Source organism: Amphibalanus amphitrite, unplaced genomic scaffold (genome assembly GCF_019059575.1).
Source record: "Amphibalanus amphitrite isolate SeventyFive unplaced genomic scaffold, NRLGWU_Aamphi_draft 000065F_arrow, whole genome shotgun sequence".
Taxonomy (NCBI): Eukaryota; Metazoa; Arthropoda; class Thecostraca; order Balanomorpha; family Balanidae; genus Amphibalanus; species Amphibalanus amphitrite.
This window is the reverse complement of record NW_024881561.1, coordinates 444,031-465,395: the sequence shown is the minus strand read 5'-3', so window position 1 is coordinate 465,395 and position 21,365 is coordinate 444,031. Positions and strand designations below refer to the sequence as shown.

General features: G+C 51.2%; 2 protein-coding genes across 5 annotated transcripts; one reads left to right on the top strand and one right to left on the bottom strand.

The window, feature by feature from the left end:
• Positions 1 to 50: 50 nt before the first annotated feature.
• On the top strand, positions 51 to 10,715 carry LOC122378812 (protein LSM14 homolog B-like). Of its 3 annotated transcripts, none has more exons than XM_043360324.1 (8): positions 51 to 322; positions 4,008 to 4,159; positions 4,535 to 4,852; positions 6,267 to 6,391; positions 6,734 to 6,954; positions 7,784 to 7,949; positions 8,446 to 8,700; positions 9,932 to 10,715. In XM_043360324.1, exons 1-8 carry the CDS (start codon positions 205 to 207, stop codon positions 10,041 to 10,043), a joined length of 1,467 nt encoding a protein of 488 aa, XP_043216259.1. In that variant the 5' UTR covers positions 51 to 204; the 3' UTR covers positions 10,044 to 10,715. The 3 variants fall into 3 exon arrangements, with proteins under 3 accessions (XP_043216259.1, XP_043216260.1, XP_043216258.1); XM_043360325.1 differs by having other exon boundaries at positions 4,535 to 4,856; positions 6,274 to 6,391; XM_043360323.1 differs by having other exon boundaries at positions 4,535 to 4,856; positions 6,271 to 6,391.
• A 515-nt stretch (positions 10,716 to 11,230) lies between these two features.
• On the bottom strand, positions 11,231 to 13,702 carry LOC122378811. Of its 2 annotated transcripts, none has more exons than XM_043360322.1 (2): positions 13,229 to 13,702; positions 11,231 to 12,931 (listed from the first exon to the last, which is right to left on the bottom strand). In XM_043360322.1, the coding sequence occupies exons 1-2, from the start codon at positions 13,455 to 13,457 to the stop codon at positions 11,463 to 11,465; spliced, it is 1,698 nt and encodes a 565-aa protein (XP_043216257.1). In that variant the 5' UTR covers positions 13,458 to 13,702; the 3' UTR covers positions 11,231 to 11,462. The 2 variants fall into 2 exon arrangements, with proteins under 2 accessions (XP_043216257.1, XP_043216256.1); XM_043360321.1 differs by having other exon boundaries at positions 11,231 to 12,922; positions 13,229 to 13,606.
• Positions 13,703 to 21,365: the final 7,663 nt, after the last annotated feature.

The window sequence follows — 21,365 nt, the reverse complement described above, 5'->3', positions numbered from 1 at the left end:
AGTTCATAACATTTTATTCATCGAAGTCGATGACGCTATCGATAGAACCGATACCGTCACTTTGCTGCTGGATTATGGCGTGTTGGCGTGTTTGGCCGGCTTTCTTCCATTGTATTTGTGTTTGATGGTTATTGTGGGGTCGTCCGTATACTTTTCGCGTTTATTAGGCATAAAGAAATATAGTGTGTGAAAGGGCACACAAAAATGTCGGACTTTCCCTACTTGGGGAACAGGATCAGTCTCATCTCCAGCTCCCAGATCAGATATGAAGGAATTCTGTACACCATCGATACAGTCCAAGGCACAGTGACACTTGCGCAAGGTGAGTTAGTTTATCTGTTAATGACTGGTGCATTAAAAAATCCAGGTTTGGTGTATGCTGGGAATATGCATTTCTTTTCAGAGTTCTAACACTGGGCCAGCTGGGGAGGGCATAAAGTCGGCACGTCCCTTCGGCCTGCAATGCCATGTTTCCCCAATATTGAATATCTTGATGATTCAAGCTGGCTACTCCAAGCTTTCCTAATCTTTGGTCAAATGTCTATTTGCTATTTTCATTAAAACCCAATGAAAGTTTGGATTTTTTTTAGAAAATGATTTTAGGTGATATTATGTTATGTTGCACTGTTTGACCCAAAGGCTCCTTTGGATCACTTATTTTTTGTATATTACTTATTTCTTGTATATCAGAAACATGTGGTGAGCACCTGAAGATGTTGTACTGGCAAACAGCACTAACACTTTCAAAAACCAGCTTGACCAATTCATGGCGCAAACGGCTATACCCTAGATTCAATCAGTCCAGTATACCTACCTTATACCTGACGTGGGCACTGATTAGACACCTAGTCTATGCCAGCCCATCCGATTAAACCTAAACCTAACCTAAACCTAAACCTACATTTCCATGTTTAAAGATTCAGAAGGTTTTGATGCTTTGGTAAAGTAATTCACAGTGCATTAAAAATATATCTTAGGAAGTTCTAGACCTTTCAGGAAGAATAGACATCAAAATTTGACAGACCTGGCCTGACTGACTTAACTTGGACCAATAATGCATCGAACTCTGGTCTACCTATCACTAATTTAGTAGGTATGCCCACTGGGTTCTATGAGTAAAATGATTTGGAAAATATATCACACATACCTACACTGTTCAATAGCTTACCATGGTCTTTGGAGGCTTTACTTGACCTTGACCTTGACCTTCAACTTTTAATGACTCTGTGTACTGTATCTTGTCTTGCCTATTAGCATGTTTTAGGCCATACATCTTGGCCCATTTCTTGTGGGCTGTGCTTCAGAACCCAGTTGGAGCTTGCAAACTTGTAGAATATTGAGGAAACTTGCAGGTTTTCCCTTTGACATGACTTTGACCTGACCTTTTAGTTTTCACCTACTCAAGCAAAGTGTGTTCCAAATATTTATCTGGGCAGCTTTTGATAGCCAAGGACACTGTCTTTGTAGAGTTCATTGTCAATGGAAAGATAAGGAAAGCAATGTTTTGCTGAATGTTGCTGAATAAGTTTTGAAGTACCTAGCATTATTTTCTTAGCCATGAGTAAAATATAAAAATGATCCCATTGGTCTTGTGGGAAGGTTGCTGCCATACTAGATGTTTGGAGATCACCTCTTGGAAAGCCTGCTGGTTTCACTTATTTTGTAAACTTTTCTCAGTTCAATGGTTCTTATTTGAAATGGTTGTGAAAAATCTATGGGTTCCTAAGGACTGTTTATGACTGGTTAATGGTGTTTCCAGTTGCATTTGATAGTTTCACTTGGTCCATTTTCACTTGGTATATTTTTATTCAAGTCTGCTTTTGATTTTTAGGAATGATTTGGTTAGAGTATTCATCAGTTTTATTCATGTTTTAGGTCATTTAGTTTGTTACCAGAGTGGGCACTGGCAACTGAACAATAATCATGATTGTTTGCTACTAGCAAAATACAAAATAGTTTTTAGTTATCAAACACTTCAATGCATTTCTTCAAGCTGTTTTGCAATTCAGAAAGCTATATAGATAACATAAAGCTCAAAACTAGTAATGTTTTTCACATTTTTTTTTGTATTAGTTTGAACCAATTTTGAGGTATCTGCTATTTTGGTATTTTGATGTCTCATATTTTACTTAGACATAATCTGCATTCATCAGATAATAGCCAGGATTACTTTTTTAATTTTTTTTTTCTACCCATTAAACATAATTGCCAAATAACTAGAGGTAAAGAAACTCATTGTACCAGGCTCACATGGACATGGCATAATTGTGAAAGCAATAATTGTTAATGATGCCAGCATTATTAATCAAAGCAAGGAAGCATTTCCTACTTCCCCCATGAACTAACAAATTGTATTCTATTCTTGTTCTGGATAAAATGTCAGTCACAGATATTGGGAATCTTGCAATTGGCATAGCACATTCAGCAGTGTCCTCAAGGCAGAACTGCTTCCTTTTTACAGGGTGTCTCAAAAGTTCGCTTACAGGTACCAGCCATGCTTTTTTGTCAATAATTCTGAATCAACATGAAATTAACAGTCGAAATTTTGCATGGGCATTGGTAACAACCTTCCTCAAGCAGCTTCATTGTTTTCAAGCGCATTCGACCCTTCATGAGCAAACAAAAAGGGTTCACCTCTGACCATGGATCAGGCATGAAAATGGAGGTCGCATACTCGGGTCGGCTGAGAAACTCTCTGCTTCACGAGTAATGGGAATGGTTAGGTCGGAAATGACACATGGCAAAGTGTCGGCGAGGATGAGTACAACATGATGGTCATCTAATAAAAACGGTGGCTAAAATTTTTGAAGGACAAAACCATGCGAGACTAACAGCGCTTTGAACGACCCTTGTACCGCAGCAGACTCGTGCTCCGGAAAGCAGCTGAAAATGCAGTCCTAACTATTGAAAACTGACTAGAAGCTCACAGACAGAGGTTACCCAGTTTCAAAAATTGCAGGTCATCATAAAATAAAGACAAAATATCATTTAAAATTGTTTATAATATCTATAACGCTAAATTTTGAGGGAAAATAATGCGAAAATCGTCAATGCCGAGGACAAGTGACCCTCCAAAAGTGTCAATTATTGTAAAGTTTTATCTAACGAAGTTTCAAGAGGCAGATCTGGAGCAAATAGCTTTCTTTTACACACAAAATCTGGACAAAACCGCACGATGGACAGGTTTTGGCCGTTTACAAAGCAGAACCTCTCCTGAGGAAAACACTCCGGAACCCAGCGAAGGTCTTGGCATTGGGAATGACGAGCGTTCGGGATTTGCCAATTTTGCAAAATGTGTCTAAGAAACAGATGGCCGACACATTCTGCTACGATATGCTGCGAAAAATTTGCCCCTGGCACTTCCCATTTGTTCAGGAATGGGGTTGTTTTGAAAAGGAAAATGGTGCTTGGGAGGTCGGCGCCAGTCATTCATGAAGGAGTTAGCGCCAGAGAAGACCTACAAAATACTCACGGATGGTGTCGATGCAAGCTATCGGCTTTCAGGGAGAAGCGGATGTTGCCGGGGAGCTCGTCAAACCTAAATCCGACGCAGAAACTGCGGGGGATTCCCCTACAAGAGCTTGAAAGCTGGTAACCTTTTATCAGCCTCCGGCAGCTGACGGAGTGACGAAAATCGGTATGGGCAAATATTTTTGGAGATACAGCAAAAGGTTTGGTTTCCAACCTTCCGAATCAGTTGTCAAAGCATGCATATTTGTCTAGTGTACACACGGACACCAAAACCTTAGATTTTTGACCGGTTCTTATATGCTTTATTGACATGGGAAATGTGTAAACGAACTTTTGAGACACCCTGTATATGGCTGGCACCTGTTTTGTTTAGGATTAGCAGCTGCTCAGAACCAGCTTTCTCTATGATTGGGTGAGTACTGAGTAGCTCTGCTGTGCTGATCTAGTGTACAGTTGACTCCCTTGTCACATTGTATCTGGTGCTGCTGCTGTGGAGAACTGTACTCCTGACACGGTTTATCTCACTCTGTCGCCAGTGCGGTCGTTCGGCACAGAGGACCGGCCCACGGAGCGACCGGTGGCCGAGCGCGATGAGATCTACGACTTCATCGTCTTCCGCGGCTCCGACATCAAGGACATCAAGCTATGCAGCGTGCAGAAACCCTACGACGACCCCGCCATCGTGGAGGTGAGCCATTATGAGACGCTGGTCAGTAGGTATGCAGCTTATGTCCACCTGTTGGATCAGTGACCAGGAGGGTCTCGGTAACACACTGTCCTTGCATCGTAAGAGGATCACTGACTGAACCTCCACTGGCCCAACAGGTGGTATTGAGCCAGTAGGGACCTGATAGTGGCGCATTTCTCGTGTTTCGCCGCAGCATGCAGGATGACTGTGGATATGTTGCTGCAATGTGATACAGGGGTCAAATTAGTCTGTTTATCGCGGTCAGATTCGGTACTGGTGGCCATTTCTCCGCTCACGGCGCCGGCTGGTGCGCGGGTCGTGTGTGTGTGTGTGTGACCCGGAGTGACCGACGTCTGTGTGTCCGTGTGCCGGCAGATGGGCTCATCAACGAGCTCCGGCGGCGCGCCGGGCGGCCCGCTGGCGGCCGGCAGCCGCCTCTCCCAGCAGCCGGCGTTCGGGGCAGCGGCGGCCGCCCCGGCGCCGGCCGCCGGCTACGGGCTGAACGGCGCGCCGGCGGCGGCGGCGGCGGCGCCGGCGTCTGCGGCCGTGGGCGGCGCCGTGAGCCGGCTGCCGCCGGCGGCGGCGGCGCCCGGCGGTCCCGTGTCGGCGGCCGTGCCGGCGGCCTCATCCAGTGAGTCTGCGCCGCTCGTCTCCGGCGGCGGAATGATGGACTATGCGGCACCCGGCCAGCCGCCAGGTACCGGCACCGCGCGCACCCACCCACCCACCGCACGGCACGCTCCCGTCCCACCGCACACGGTCTGCTCCAGTCGACAGCACCCAGCCCCATGCCACGCCCTCACCGGGAATGGGAGTGTCTTTTAGTTGAACGAAAATTATCGGGAATGGGAGTGTCTCTTAATTGAACGAAAACTATTTCGTTGATAAGAACATGTTCTTGAAAAAAGTTAGGACTTGTTGAAACGCAGAGCTTCAACGCTAAAATCCTCCAGCTGAAGGCAGAATAATTTGACACCATGCATTGCCAATCGGAGTGATTTGGGGGCGGTCAAAAGAAATGACTGAAATTCAATATGCTGTCGCCAGCTCATAAACGAATAACGTCAAAAATTGTCAAGTTCCTTCCCATGCTGTTAATACACCCCGCTTCATTTTATTTCTTTGCTAAGCAGTGCTCCATTTTATCCCTACGATTCTGCTCCACCACTAGCCACTTTATTCAGTGCTTGACTGCTTAATCCTGCATGAACTAAGATGCTGAGCTGTAGCTGACTATTCCTCATTTTCGTTTGCTGTCCGGTTTCCTCTGATGGCCATTTTTAGTTTTGGTTTCGACATGCTTTACGCTTCACATTTGCAGTAGTTCAGGTGATTTGCTGTATGCAATTTATGAAAGCACACTGTGCTTGTCCTTTCTCACTTCCACTGCACTCTTTTGTAAACCACCACTGAAAACGTTTTTATATTATACTTAGAGAAAGGCTTGGACAAATGTTCAGAATGAACGTAATTTTGCAGAATAATTCTATAAGGAGAAGTTTTTGATCCTTGAATACCATTTACATTACTCGGTCGAAAGTTTTTTTTTGCTGTGATGTTTCTGTTTAGACTTATCTGTCTTTTTTCCCAAAGTGTTCTTTACGCAGTTGATAACTTGAACCAAGTGTGATGTCAATGTTATGGCCAGCCGACTAGTGTAGCGTGTCATGACTTCGTAATTGTTATTCGCCCTCCCCCTTCTCTTCAGCGGTCAATGTTGACATGTGGTGTTAGCCCCCTCCCCTCCTGCCCCCGCAGCGGGCGGAAGTGACCTGCAGGGCGGTGCTAACTGCTGACCCTCCCCTCTCCCCAGCAGCGGGCGGAGGTGAGCTGCAGGGCGGTGCTAACTGCTGACCCTCTCCTCCCCCCGCAGCGGGCGGAGGTGACCTGCCGGGTAGTGCTAACTTCTGACCCTCCCCTCTCCCCAGCAGCGGGCGGCGGGGACCTGTGGTGCTGACCCCCCTCCCCCCGCAGCGGGCGGCGGTGACCTGTGGTGCTGACCCCCCTCCCCCCGCAGCGGGCGGCGGTGACCTGTGGTGCTGACCCCCCTCCCCCCGCAGCGGGCGGCGGTGACCTGTGGTGCTGCTGCTGACCCTCTCCTCTCCCCCCGGCAGCGGGCGGCGGTGACCTGCTGGCCGGCTCGTCTCGTTCGACGACGCCGTCGCGCCGCTCTCCGACGATGGACCAGGGGGTGCAGACCCAGCAGGACCGGCAGCACCGGCACCGTGACGGGTCAGTTCCACTGAGCTGGACTGTCCGTCACCTCGCACCCCGACATACACCACCCAGCAGAAGACAGATGGGACAGTGGCAACGGGGGCTTTTGGGCACTCATTTAGCTACAATTCGGCTAAGTTACAGAATGTCACTGAAGCTTCTGTTTTTTTTCTGAGGCTCACTAAAAGGTGGATTTGTCGTTCTGTCTAAGGCTGCCGCAACGAATTTTTGTGCCATAGGCTGGTTTGTTCAGCTAGTCACTGATGCATATTCAGGTTAACCCTTTTTGTTTTTTGTTTTCTGCGACCACTCCGCCGCAGAGTAGCTCTGACCGTGCTCTATCCCCGCGCCTTACAGCCAGCAGCGCGGTGGTTACCACAACAACTACCAGCGGGGCGGCGCCGGCGGCGGCGGCGGGTACCGCTCGCAGCGCGGCGGGCGGCGCGGCGGCCGCGGACAGAGCCGGGGCACCTTCCAGGTCAGCGCGCGACCCATCAAGTTCGACGGCGACTTCGACTTCGAGGAGGCCAACAAGAAGTTCGAGGAGCTGGCCGCCCAGCTGGCCAAAACCAAAATCAGTGAGTGGATGGGAGAGGGAGTTAAGGCTTGGATGAAACGGGTTGCGGGCTGCGTCCGAAATATGTATCTGCTCATCATTGTTGCCTACAATTTGGAGTCCATTCTCGTCTGGCACGCTGCCTTTGGAAACAACTTCATTTTAAACAGCTTTGATTGGTAACCTGCCGTCCCAGGGTGCGGGGAATGTTGCGCAGGGGGGTGGCTGAGTCTATTATCAGTTGGAATGTTTGTTTGGTGGTGGCTGGTCGGCACTGGTTTCGAAATTGGTCCACCCGTACCGTACCGGTAACCCGTTGTGGAAGGCGAGTCGGGCGCCAAAAGTCGGTTGTTCGATAGAATCGGGCTATTTTTTCGCCAATGCTGCCGATTGGTATGTAAAGTGTGTGCTGTTCAAGAGGATGTAGGTAAATTGACTTATCATTCGTTCGTTAGCTTAGCGCTGTCCAGACTGCAGTGTGTGTCCGCTGACCCTGGCCATCAAGTGTGCTGTTGTGTCCACCCTCCCTGGACTGTCTGCCCCGGCTGTTATCGCTGTCTTCACGGTCCGGCTGCCGAACTTTCGGCCGATTTCGGCTGTCCTCCCAACGGCTAACCCGTGTCCGTTGTGTCCGGCTGTTTACTCGCGTCCTAAGTCCAGCTGCTTACTCGCGTCCCGACTCCCGTGTCCGTCTGTTTATTCGTGTCCCGTGTCCGCCTGTCATCTCACCCTCCCGTATCCGTCTGTTCTCTCACCACTTATGTCCGTCTGTTCTCTCACCACCTGTGTCCGCTGTGTCCTCCCACCATCCACTCGACGTGTTCTCCAACCGCCCCCTTTGCCGCCCGCAGCGCCGGCCGGCGGTGAGGAGGAGAACGGCGAGGCCGCTGGCGGTGACGAGTCGGCTGAGGAAGGAGAGCTGCACGAGACATCCACAGAGGAGCCGCCCGTCTTCTACAACAAGACCAAGTCGTTCTTCGACAACATCAGCTGTGACGCCATCGAGAAGGCTCGGGAGTGAGTGGACGGGCGGCGACTGCGGGGAGGAGGGACGGCGGACGCACCCGGTGTCCCGGGGCGGGTTGGTTCGGCTGGATACGTCGTGGCTTACCTTTAATCGTTACGCTCAGTTTTTGTTATTCAACTTTTCTGGAGAGGACAGAATCGTTGCGTTGCCATAATTAATGTGGCTGATTTTCGCTGCCTTTGTCGTTAATCTGCTTGAAATGAGTAACTGGAAGCGTATGGTAGGTGCTGGATCCTGGGACACGGGCGTCCGCCGTTTCGAGAGTACCGTCTCAGTATGATGTTTGACATCCTTGCACGCTAACGCGGTGGCTCCCCGTCCGCCGGCCGAGTCTGATTGGCCGCCGGTGGACGGGTCGAGCCCCGCCTGTCGACAACCGGGCCACCCGTCTGTGGAGGCGGGCGCTGACTCCCGTGCGGGTCTGTACCGCCCCCTGGCGCCCCGGCCGCCGCTGACCGCCTCCCCCGCCCCCGCCCCCGCCCGCAGCAACCGGCAGCGCCGACAGGACTGGCAGAAGGAGCGCAAACAGAACCTGGAGACGTTCGGCGTGGAGGGCACGCGGCGCCCGTACCGGCGCGGCGGCTACGGCCGCGGCTACTACAACAACCGGGGCGGACCCGGCGGCGGCGGAGGGTACTACAATAACCGGGGCGGCGGCGGCTACTACAACAACCGCGGCGGGGGCGGATACTACAACAACCGCGGCGGCTACCGGGGCTACTACAACAACTACAACAGGGGGTGAGTGCACCTACCGGGGCTACTGCAACTACAACCGGGGGTGAGTGCACCGGGGACTACCGGGGCTACTCAGGGTTGTATAGGACTCAATCAATAGCAATCAATTCAATCACGGCAAATTTGGGAAACCAATCAAATCAATCAAGTCAGAACAGTTTTCGGGAATTGATTCAATCGACTCAAACGCGACAATGAAAGGAATCAATCAACTCAATCAAACGACTCAAACCAAGACATACATTAGGTTTTTTGCCCCCACCAACTTGGAAAAGTGTCCATAGCAGTCTGGTGTACCTAGCTACCTACATACCTACCTACCTACAGAAGAATTATAAAAATATTGTCATTTAAAATTATAAATTGCCATGCCATTCAAAGTTTCTATGTAATAAGGAAATAAATAGTTTCTAAATAGTTATTTTGTAGGGGTTTCAGATATTTATAGAGTTCAGTGGGTTATTTCTGAGGAGATGTGGAGATGTGAATTATTAATTAATCACACGTTATTAGTATATAGGGCCTTGCACTTTATCACCTGGATTAAAAAAAAAAATAAACGTTTCCTGCTGAGTGCAGAAAGGTAGGTAGGTGCATCGCCAGGTTCTATCACCAGGATTGGAGCAGTTATTGCAGTTGAAAGTCAAAGTTGGCTGTTCATGTTTAGGCCCTGTTCTTTATTTGGCCATCTACCTCATATTGATATTGCAGTTGTGATGACAAGCAGTTTTCAGTGTAGTTTTGTGATCTTTGATGTCATCAATTGGTGTCATTATTTTCGTCAACTAAAACTTATTTGAACTTTCCATTCAATCGACTCAATCATACGAGTCACTCTAATTTTCGGGAATCAAATCAGTCAACCAGTCGCTAAAGTCAAACGAGTCAGTCAACCAGTCATCTCGAAAAGTCAATCGACTCAATCCAATCAACTCAAAATACGCGTTGAAACAAATCAATCAATTCAATCGACTTGATTGGTATACAACCCTGGCTACTACTACAAGTACAACCGGGGGTGAGTGCACCGGGCGACACCACCAGGCTGAATTGGCAGGTCAGATTTTTGTGGCTCCGAACTGGAGCAGAGTGTACCGAAATGAAAAAGTATTTGCTATCGGGTCAGCTAAACGGGTCGCTGTTGAATTAATGATCATTTGTATGCGTGAAGTGAAGCCAGTAGAGTGTCATTTATAAGTGCAGTTGACTTCAGTCGCGTCTGTTCCCGTTGCAGGTACGGCGGCGGCGGCGGCCGGCGGGGCGGGGGTGACGGCCAGTTCCAGCCGCGGGGCGGCCGCTCCAACCAGGAGGGCCGGTCGGCGGCCGCCGAGGCCCCAGACAACTAAACGGCCGCCTCGCGCCGCCTTCAGTGCAAAACGGACCGTGACGGGCGCTAGATGACGGCGCGGCGCGATTTACAGTGACGCGATTCGGCGCGGTCGGGCCGCGGTTCTGCGCGGCCCGGCGGCGACTCGGCAGTGAGCGCGGCCGCTATTTGTGTTTTTCCCTGGACTCTGGTGGACTACATTGCGGGTGTGTCTGTGTGAGCGGACATGATGCGGCCAGTGGCGGGCAGAGGTCGCCGCCCGGAGGCGGGCTCGGACGTAACTGCAGAACTGTGACAGAAGGAACACTATGGCGCGGCAACGATCGTATAGTGACGGCACGGGGTGGCGGGCGGCGACGGACAGTGAGCGGAGGTGGCGGCCACGGCCGGGAGGTGAGACCGGGACCGGAGACGGCGCGGCTGATCTCGCCGAGAGGGGACGCCGGGACTGCAGCGGCCAGCGCCGCGCGGACGGACAGACGGCTATATTGGAATCAGTCGGCCCAGCGGCGGCGGCGGCCGGCCGGCCGGCGTGTAGGGGATTCCGGCCGACTCGGCCGCCGCTGCCCTCCAAAATACTCTGTGCTGTATTATGAGTTTCGATGAGTCTATTCGATGGAGAAGCTATTGGGTCTCGGGCAGCCGGCTATATTTTGTACCCCCTCTTTTTGAATAAACCAGCACAGAAGTCGTCACTTTTTAGTGGTGAGCTAGGTTTTGTCCATCCGCGTCTGGGTTTCATTTTCACTTTTCCAGCAACATAAGACACTATTCGACCTACTGCACATTCCATTTCATTCGTCCTTAGGATGCTGAATTGCGAAACTAAACGAAACTGCGAACTGTACAGCAATGCAGACCGGAGCACAGTATGCGTGTTGCGATTCTTGCCAGTTGCTGCGGCCTTGGACATGAAACACTACTTTTGTAGCCAGTGACCACGGTCCCCGGATGTTTTTCGCGATGAATCGCTGTCTATGGGGGGGGGGGGCTCGAATGATTGGTATAGGTATGCGAATTCAACGGCGGGACAGGCGAAGACAAAACTAGCGTGGCCCGGTGTCCGGTGGAGCACTCAGCTACAATGTTTCTAATCTGATCCTTCAGCTGGTGACTTCGACGAGCATGGGCGTTGACTCGAGCATTTCTTTGATCGTCATATCACCCCGTGTGTCCATAATTTCTTTTCTGTATTAAAGATCCGGGTATCAGTATTTCAATCTTATTGTTCGATTACTTTTACAAAGGTGGGTATGCTGAGCGATGAACGAACATACGCAAGTTTGTGATATGCACTATGCATGTGTTCCAGATATCTGTGATCAGACGAGGACGTCACCAATGCCACCTGTTTTATGGATTACTCCTATAAACACTAGCCACCTACTCATCGTGCCGACACCACGGCGTCCTACAGACGCCAGCAGTCGGCACTGAATCATCTGAACGCGTCCACCAGTCCATCCGGTACTGGCATACTGCACGACTTCCGGAAGCACGGTTTGAAGTCGGACTCCCTCTCCCCCGGCTCACAGCGCGGGCCCATCACACAGTGTCTGTAGCGGGCCTTCTGTCCGGGCCCACAGGTAACTGAGCAGGGCCCCCAGCGGCCCCAGGGGCCCCACGTCTCCCGCTGACCGGTGTCCTCAAACACCAGCGCGGCCCTCTCAGTGACCTCCAGCGGGTCCTCCTCTCCGGAGGTCACCAGCACCGGCAGCAGCGGGCTCTGCTCCGACTCCAGCACGTCCTCCGAATCGAGATCCATCAGATCGGGCAGCTGGGGCGCGATCCGGATATCGTCCAGCACGCGGCGGGTGCCCGGAGCGCTGCGCCGCCGCCGCGCCGGAGCCGGAGCCGGGGCCGGGAGCGGCTGTCTGTCGTGGGTGGCGGCACTGGGCTGCCCGGCGGCGCCGCTGGTCTCTGGGCCGCCACTGGGCTGCCCGGCAGCGCCGCTGGTCTCTGAGCCGCCGCCGCGCTGCGCTCGCCGACTGGTTTCGAGGCTGACGCCATCTACCTCGGCCGTGGAGAGCTGCTCGTCCAGGCCGGCAGAGGGCAGCTCGGTCTCCGGCGCGCTGCGCTTTCGGAGAGAGGCAGACATGACGGCCACCCCGGCCAGGTCAACGTCAATCGGCTCCCGGAGCTCCTTTTTGATGGACAGATGTCGCTTGCCGCCCGGCTGGAAGCTGTTGATCAGCTCCTGGGAGTACCTCTCTCTGCCCATGAAGTCGGTAAACCGCGACATATCGGGACTCCGAGCCTCCCGGCGGCGCCGGTTCTTCAAAATTGACTTGTCCTCGACGATATTGCTCAGTCCTTTGCGGAACGTTAGCGGCTCCACCGTTGCGACCCCGTCTTCGACGAGTTGTCTGACGGCGGACAGTGTGCCCTCGTCGCCCTCGGCCGCCTCTCCGTACACCACCATAGCTCTGAGGAGCGTCTGCAGGTGCTGCCCCTCGGAGACGGCCGGCGGGCCCGGGGTGGGCGGCGGGACCGTGGAGGGCACCTCGTCGGCGCCCTGCTCCTCCGGCGGCTCCTCGGCCAGCACTCTGTCCAGCGCCGGCAGGTCGGGACGCAGGTGGTGCAGGAAGTAGAACGGGTCGTCGGCCGAGCGCGGCGACCGCTTGGCCGAGCGACGGTCGCCCTTCTTGCCTCCCTTATTCCCGGCCTTGTCTTCGTCCTTTTTCTGATTGGGCGCCATGCCGGCTGGGTCGGGCACCGGCGGTCGTTTGGTGCTGGTTCGGTGCGGTTTGGGCCCATCTGGCACCTTCTCGATAGTCAGTTTCAGCTGGCCCTGCTTGGAGTCGACGGACTTCACCGGGACCGACTTGTGGGAGATGATCTCGGCTTTTGACTTCCCCGGCCCAGCGATGAACCGTCGCACACTTATGTCCAAGGCATTTACATCGTCTGTCAAGCGAATGAAAAAGTTCAGGCGTAACAACTGACAAAATGCGACACGAACCGCACAAGCCACATTGCATTAATCGTGAGAAATTGTTAGCATTATATGAGCTCTTAAAATCCTAGTGAGATAGTCCCTCACAGCAGCTCTCTACGTATTATCATCGAACTCCTCCGGATAAACGTCACCTATATCGATATCGAGCCTCCTTTACGACACAAATGCAAGAGGAGATTATGTTCTGTAAAGACATGTGTTTTAAAACAGGCCTTCTCGTTGTAAAAACACCGTGACGACCTTACCTTCAGTGGGGAGGCTGGTGTAGTTGGAGAGGAACTCGGCCACCTGCCAGATGGCGGCATCGTCCAGATGGTGCTCCGCAGTGTTCAGCAGGCGCACGATGTTCTTAGAGCGGTGCTTCGCTGGTGATTGGTGCGACTCAGACACCAGCACCAGAAGCAGCATCAGCCGGACGGCACCAGGCACCAGGGTCACCAGCATAGGAGAGCCCCGGGCGTCCCAATACCACATGGGACTACCCCATGACGCGCCAGTCACATTAGTGCGTCCTGTGGGTATGTTGACGACTAAAGTACCTACTGACTCGAAACGTAAATTATTAATAAAATGTAATTGAATCTGCCCCAATACGGTAGAGTGAAATCACGCTTCACATTTGTTTGCGCTCAAACACCAATAAATGCCGCACTTTTCATTTCTCATTCTTTTCAGAAATGTGCTTGTCAAATGGGTGCAATCGAGCTTTGCATACCTCCCGCAAAATATAGCAATTGATCGAAGTCGCAGGTATCTTCAGGTATCGGAAGTAAGAAAGGTGCAAAAGGATTCAGCCTGTATAGTCGACTACAGAATGATGTTCCACTTTTCACAGGCAATTATTTGCCTGGAGTGGTAGGCTGTGCCGCATCACACGGGCTGAGTTCACAAATTATAGCTTTGTCCAGTGGCGGATCCAGGGGGGGGGGGCTGCGGGGGCTGGCAGCCCCCACCCAAGGAAAACTGGCGCCACTGCGCCGAAGGCGCAGTGGCGCCAATTTTCAATTCGCAACTCATCGGAGTGCCGCATACTAGGACTAGGATGCAAAAATCAGTCGAATAACGTCGTTTCAGTACGCTCACTGGCGGATCCAGGGGGGGGGCCACCGGGGCCATGGCCCCCCCCAAAAGCCTGAAAGGGGGGGCCAACATATCTTTTGGCCCCCCCCCAAAACGCTTGGAGAAAAATTAATGTGAGAAGGTTGCGTAGTAGATACCTACACTGAAAGAAAAAATGACACCCTGTACGGGGTATTGACGGTCATGTCAAAAATAACACCCGAGTGGGGTGTTTTGAGGGGAGTCGCTGAGCTATTATAAATGGGGTGTTTGGCGTACACCCCAGGAGGGTTTCGACGCATAGTGGGGAGTCGCAGCCGCTAAAGGGGGGTCAGCGCCGGCCCACATGGGGTTCCGTTAGACTCCAGGTGACACCCCTCAAATATCAGCCGAGCACCCCTTTTTGGTCCCTAAGCACCCGACAGGGTGTGAAGCTCCCAAATTAGGGTGTAAAATATACCAGCTCGACTCCCCTGTTCTTCTGATATAACTCCCCATTTTGTTCCTGACCCCCCACGCGGGGAACCGCGTGCTTTCAGCAGGGAGTCGCTCAGAGCACCTCAACTCCCCTATATATCCGAAAAACGCCCAGCGAGAGTTTAATATCTTTCGGAACTTTGCCTTTTTGGTCTTATGTTTGTTTGGTGCTTCGGTCCTTTTGGACCATTGCGCACCAATGTGTTGTAACTATAAGTTGTGATGTATACTATATTATTAATTCTTTTGGAATTTTTGTTTTGTTGGGTTAGGCCCTTTCGGTCGACAAGACCATTGCAGAGCCGGAAGGATGATAGGAATTAGGGGGAGACATTGGTCTGGGCAGGCACCCTAGTGAGTCGCCGGGGCTGAGCCCGTTCGGAACGTTTTTGTTTGTTTGTTTTGTTGGGTTAGGCCCTTTCGGTCGACAAGACCATTGCAGAGCCGGAAGGATGATAGGATTTAGGGGGAGACATTGGTCTGGGCAGGCACCCTAGTAAGTCGCCGGGGCTGAGCCCGTCCAGAGGACAGGCCACCCAGCCCCAAGGCACTCACTGCACCCGGCTACGGGGTGCGCTCCCTCAGGAGCAGCGGTGCCGCTCCAAGGGAGCAGCCCGCATGAGATAAAGTTGCCTGCCCAGCCCGGAATGGGGTTGTGGCGTGGAGGAGAAGGATTTCAGTATCCTGAGGATAGAAGCACGGACAGGTGCGTTCGGAACGAGAATCTCAGACTATATTTATAACCGGGTGAGGAGTTACTCTTTCCGTTCGCGGCCTTGCGGCGCCCTGTAGTGTGCACGACCATCGTATGACACGGTAACTTTTTTAACCAAGAACTTTTGTAGGTTGGAACAGATTTTTTGCGTATATCTCAACTTCTAGACGTCCAATCGGCTCAGGCAAAACACCACGCGAATTCAAATTTTTTTCGCCAACCATATATATCATTTCCATGCGTAGCGATAGCGAGCAAAGATTCCCTAGCGGGCCTTCGGCCCGCGAGGGCACTTTCCATTTTTTTTTTATTTTTGCCCAAGGGGGCCCCCTGGGCACGTCGCAGCCAGCCATACCGCATTTGCGGTATTTGCGGTATGGGCGGTACGCCCCTGACTGAGGGTCGCAGCGACACTTTGGAATGCAACACGGGGTGTCACTCCAGGATAATGACACCCCAGAGGGGTTTCGACGGGGGTGTCTCAGCGACACTCCAATTTTTTGGCCTGCAATTTTTGGGGAGTTCGCTAGCCGAACCTCTCCCAAGGGGGTCATGTACATTTTTGGGGCGTCAAAAGGTAATGGGGCTCCCGTGTCGGGTGTCACAACACCCATGACATCCTAAAATAATGAAAACGGAGCCTAATTTAGGAGTATTTTGGAGTATGGGGTGTCATATTGTAAGAAATGGGGTTCCCCGATTTTTTTCAGTGTACTAGAATCAGCAGCGTGATTCAATAGCGTAGAGAAAGTCAGGGGCGCGGGAACTACTTTCAGACTGGGGGAGCACACCATAATAGAGATCAACCTAGGGTCCCCCCAAATCTAGTTTTCTAACCGGTTTTAGGCCACTTATTTTTCATCCCTTGGCTTTTTCAACAAAAAAAAGAAACAGTTGCAAAAAAGGACGGTATTCCGTTTGAAAGTTGTGGGGGCACCGCCCCCACTGGCGGATTCAAGGGGGCCACCGGGGCCATGGGCCCAAAAAGCCTGAAAGAGGGGACCAACATATCTTTTGGCCCCCCAAAACGCTCGAAGAAAAATTAATGTGAGAAGGTTGTGTAGTAGATACTTACTAGAATCAGCAGCGTGATTCAATAGCGTAGAGAAACCCAGGGGCGCGGGAACTACTTTTAGAGGGGGGGGGGGGTGAGGTCACACCATGATAGAGATCAACCTATAGGATCCCCCAAATATAGTTTTCTCGCCGGTTTTAGGCCACTTATTTTTCATCCCTTGGCTTTTTCAACAAAAAAAGAAAACATTTGCAAAAAGGAGCGGTATTCTGTCTGAAAGTTGTGGGGGCACCACCCGCACGGCCACAGAGTTGGGGGGGGGGGGGGGGGCAAGCTGCCACCACTGCCCCCTCCCCCCGGTTCCCGCGCCTATGGAGAAACTACCCGGTTTACTAGCTTCCTTCATAAAGTGTCGTCATGTCTTATCGTCACCCGAGAAGGTCTTATTGCATAAATATCGATTGAGCTGTCAAGTTAACAAACTTGCTGTGGCAGCCTGACCTGACATGACCCGGCAACTTTTCATTCACGGAATATGCGCAATAATTTTTTTAGGAAAACTCACTGAGTTTTCGTTGAAAAAAAACTTGTTTTGTTTCGTAATTGTACAAGAAGCATATGAGGGACCTTTTTGTCCCTTCCTGCGAAACGGTAAAAGACTTATTTCGGTCACAGCTCAGGCCAATCTCTAAGGGTCAGTCAGGTCACTTATTTCTTAAAAGGGTCCTTACGGCATCCAAGGACCAATTCCGGCTTTTGAGTGCGCCACATCAGCATTTGATGCTACGACAGATGTCGAAATCTGAATATATGTTACAGGCCGTATGAAAATTCGGTCCGTTTGCAAACGGCCTGGCCCAGTCAGGCCATATGAAACTACCTGAAAACACCGGCCGTTTGCAAACTATGACCTGAAATATCAGACCGTTTGAAAACGACCTAGTTAGTTTCGGCCTAGCGGATCCAGGGGGGCCACGGGGTCATGCCCCCAAGCCTGAAAGGGGAACAACATATATTTTTTGTCCCCAAAAACACTTAAGAAAAATGAATGTGAGAAGGGCGTAGTAGGTAGAGAGAAAATACCGTATCACCAGTATAACGCCTTTTGGGGCGACTAACGGAGCGAGCGAGAGGGTGGGCCTTGCACGTGCGAAATTGCGAGGGGGTACCTCCAACTGACTTGTGCACGGCACCTTACTAACCGGTCTCTAGCGATGTGCCAAATTTGAGCACAATCGGCCCAGCCGTTCTCGAGATCTGGAAGCGGCACCCTGCACGTGCGCACGTGCAAAATGGGTCCCAACTGACTTGTGCACGGCACCCTACTAACTGCTCCGTAACCGTGTACCAAATTTCAGCGCAATCGGTCCAGCCGTTCTCGAGATCTGGAAACGACCCCTGCACGTGCGCACGTGCAGCAGCACCCCAACTCTGGCACATGGATATGCATTGCCTAGTGGGTGCCTACCTACATGCCAACTCTCAGCGCAATCGGCCCAGTAGTTACCGAGATATTGCAACAATTACAAAAGTGACACCTCTTGGTTTTGCACGTGGCACGTGCATAAGGGGTCACCCACATGCATCAGGAATAGTGCAATACTTGGTAGAAGGAATGAAGCTACCCTACAAAAATTACCGCATGTAAATCGGTCAAGTGGTTGCTGAGATATAAGCCTCGCAAAAGCGTGACCACGGCCGGCCGGCCGGCCGCTCATACTCAGAAATTTCCGTTAATCTAAGGAAAGACTACGCTCGCTTCGCTCGCTCCGTAAAAAATCTGTGAGCTTGCTAAAAGTGTTGGTCTTGTCTTCACCCAAGAAGTTCTTATTGCACACTTTAACCATGGATGAAAGAACCTTCATCCCCTGGTTCTCCTTCATCCATGCTTTAACTCTCGATCGACGTGTGAAGTTATCGTGTAAGGTATCATGAAGCCGATCGCGACGAAACTTTATTACCCTCATGGTGACAAAGTCTGAAAATTTCCTGACCCTGACCCAAGTGAACTTTGACTTGTGGCCTATTTCTCGAGACTGTTTGGCCATGTTGGAGGCCATGTTTGGCCGGAATAGCGATTCGGCGTATGTCGGCTCACATTATCCGCGCTTTTATAGTCTTTTCGTGGTTTAAAACGCTCAAACATGTGATATGATGTTGCTCCCACGCATTAGGGCGGATGCCAATGTCACCTTACGGTCAAGTCAGGTCATTGACCTTTGATGACCTCGGTGCACTTTTCCGAGTTTAACATGTTTCTAGGATAGTTTCGTTTAGCTGATTTTGAATTTAGCATTTTGCAGCCATTTGAACATTTACGAAGTAGTTTTGATGCCTTCGTATCATGTTACGTAGCTGCCAGTGGTAGTGGACACCTGCTATACGGACGCCCATAAGTACTCCTACTGGTTGATCTGACCTGACCTGCCCCGACATGGTCTAAACGCATGAAGACATTATCTATGATCCAAACTAACATGAAATTTGTGATCAGCACCAAAAAAAAAAACGTATTACAGCCTTACTTTAGGAGGTTCTGACAGGTCCTGATTTTCCCGTCTTTTGGGTCTGTGACCTGACCTGGGCGGTGTTTCACGGCACGCTGCCAGCCGCTGCCAGCGCTGATGGCATTTTTGGTTTCAATGGAGACATCAACAAGCCTATACCCACAACACTACCGAAGGCTGACCTTAGCTCGCGGAATGCGCTGTCAGCGGCTGTCAGCACGACCGTGAAACACCGCCCTGGAAGGTCAACCAATGACCAAGGACCTTAAAATCGGGTATCATCGGCTTCGTCTCGTCACTCACGGGCAACACGCCTGTTTTTTTTCCGCGAGCTCTAGCTTAATCAGGGGCCGAACGGCAGGGGGTCCAACCGACACCTCCCAGCCCGCGAAGGCTGCGCCACGCACCGACCCGGAGCGGGCTAATTGGTCGACAAAAGCAATTTGAAGTGTTTTCAAAGTAATATTTAGGCTCGGGTTGGGTGGGCTACCATTTCTTTTTTTTTATTTTTAGTTAAAAAAAAATATCGTTTCAGGGCTGTGACGAAAAAATAAGTGGCCTAAATCCGATGAGAAAACAGGATTTGGGGGTACCCTAGGTTTGGTTACTTGCAGGAGTTGGCCCCCCCAAAAACGCAAGTCTGGATCCGCCAGTGAGTACGCTCCGCACCGATATTTCCAATCGTGTGGTGTCACTGTACATACTGATCCTGGGCGCCTCTTGTCAGGGCCACTGGGCGCCAATATTTCAGCGCCAATACGATGCGACTATGGCGCCCATCCGGGGCGCGGCGCCCAATTATGACCTGCAGCCCCTCCCCAGTGAAAATCCTGGATCCGCCACTGGCTTTGTCCCAAGCTCACATCGACAGTCGACACGCTTAATTGCGTGATAAACGGCACAAGTTAGCGCTCAAGTCAACTGATAATTCTGAGGAGTGGAACATTATTCTGTAGTCGACTACGAGTATACGCTCAGAGTCAGAATACGAGTTTATGTGGATATTTATCATTTTATATATCCCATGTTAATGTAACAGTGATTGCATAAATGCAAACTCCCTTATGCTGTCATTATCGCAACTTTTTTCTCTTTTTAATTGACAAAATGTCAATTCATGCACCGAAATAATTCCTTTTTAGAACATGCTAAGACACCCAACGGAAGTACGGTTGTGTGGCGAACAAGAACTGTGGCCAACTAAACATAAATTCGGCTGTCTAAATTTGCTTTAAATTGTCGGCAGTTTCCTAAGATCGCTAATTGTTTAATTTGCAACGAGAGTCGCTGCCCAGGCTCTTCAAAAATAGACGTAACGCAACATTTTCCCAGCACCAAGCTTTCTGCATCACTCGTTATCCAGATAAAATGTCATTAAATGTCCCGAGCTATGGTTGGCAAACGCAGTGAATATGAAGAATAAGTTTAGTAGCACATAAGGGTGGACGTTTTTCGTCACTTGACTTTTTCAATCACCTTGGATTTCCGAAAGGGTCCTTGAAAAAGTAAGTGAAGAAACGTGTCCACCCTAAGCTGCTATAGTAACCGTTTCATAATATCAAGAACTAGGCTGAAACGATATCCCTTAAGTTTATTCCGATTTGTTATGCCTAAGCACCCGCACAAATACAGCATGTGCGGCTACTTAAATTTTCCGGAGCATCCCGTGCAATGCACTGGGCCAGCCGCCGTGCAGGAGGCTGTCGGACACAGCTCCGCCCCTATACTGCGCCGTCTCGGGCCGGGCTGGGTGGTCCTTTGTGCGGGGTCAGTGATAACTCTCCTCTCCAGTCTCTGCTCTATTACAAGGGACGCTCCGCAAGCCGACCGTTAAATCGACCATTTCTCCGCACCTTTGTGGGCGCGCAGATAAAATTTAATCCCGATAAAACGAGCCGACCACAGGGCCAACACAGGCGCGATTTCGGGGTGGCGACCTCCTCATGAGCCGAAAAAGCACGCGGAAGTGGCGATATTTCAGATGGCTGAGCCGCGCCCGTATTTGGGGCGTCACGTTCTGGGTTGGGACTGCGGAGCACAAGAAGCCAGCCTCCTAATGGGCGGATATGCGCGGGCGCTTTTTGCAACTGCAGGTCACCTCAGCGGTCCCACTGGCAGGATTGGCCGGGTCAAGGAACCTTAGGAACATTAGTCACTGCTCGGCTGGCGATGGCACGGTCTCTGCCCGTCATTCAGTGTGGTATATTCGCACTTTTATAGCTCGTGAAACGTTATAAATCATAGTTTAAAGCGGATTCGTTTTTTGTAATGTGGACACATTTCGATGCTACTTTCCATTTTCCACATGATTATAACCCAGAACAGAAGCGGATGAAGCGCAGCCTCAGCCCTTAGGCTTTCGTATATATTCAGAGGGCCAGGCCGGACTTATCTTCCTCCTTACTTCCGCATCTTATTTAAAAAAAAAAACATTCCACAACAGCATGGAGCAGCAACTCTGATAAGTTGGGGGCTCTCTGCCGACTGTCCGGTCCATAGCGCCTAGCGGACGGCCGCACCGCACCGGTCGGTCCCGCAGTGCAGCGCTGGCTGCCAGCTGCCCCTGCGGGTTAGGTGACCCGCGGTACACCGTGCCGGCGAGTCGAGTC

Excerpts from the sequence above, each read along its gene's own strand:
- LOC122378812 (XM_043360324.1), top strand. The coding sequence starts at position 205 with ATGTCGGACTTTCCCTACTTGGGGAACAGGATCAGTCTCATCTCCAGC. Across the intron at positions 323-4,007 it reads CACAGTGACACTTGCGCAAG|TGCGGTCGTTCGGCACAGAG; the intron begins GTGAGTTAGTTT and ends CTCTGTCGCCAG. Across the intron at positions 8,701-9,931 it reads TACAACAACTACAACAGGGG|GTACGGCGGCGGCGGCGGCC; the intron begins GTGAGTGCACCT and ends TTCCCGTTGCAG.
- LOC122378811 (XM_043360322.1), bottom strand. The coding sequence starts at position 13,457 with ATGTGGTATTGGGACGCCCGGGGCTCTCCTATGCTGGTGACCCTGGTG. Across the intron at positions 12,932-13,228 it reads CACCAGCCTCCCCACTGAAG|ACGATGTAAATGCCTTGGAC; the intron begins GTAAGGTCGTCA and ends TTCGCTTGACAG.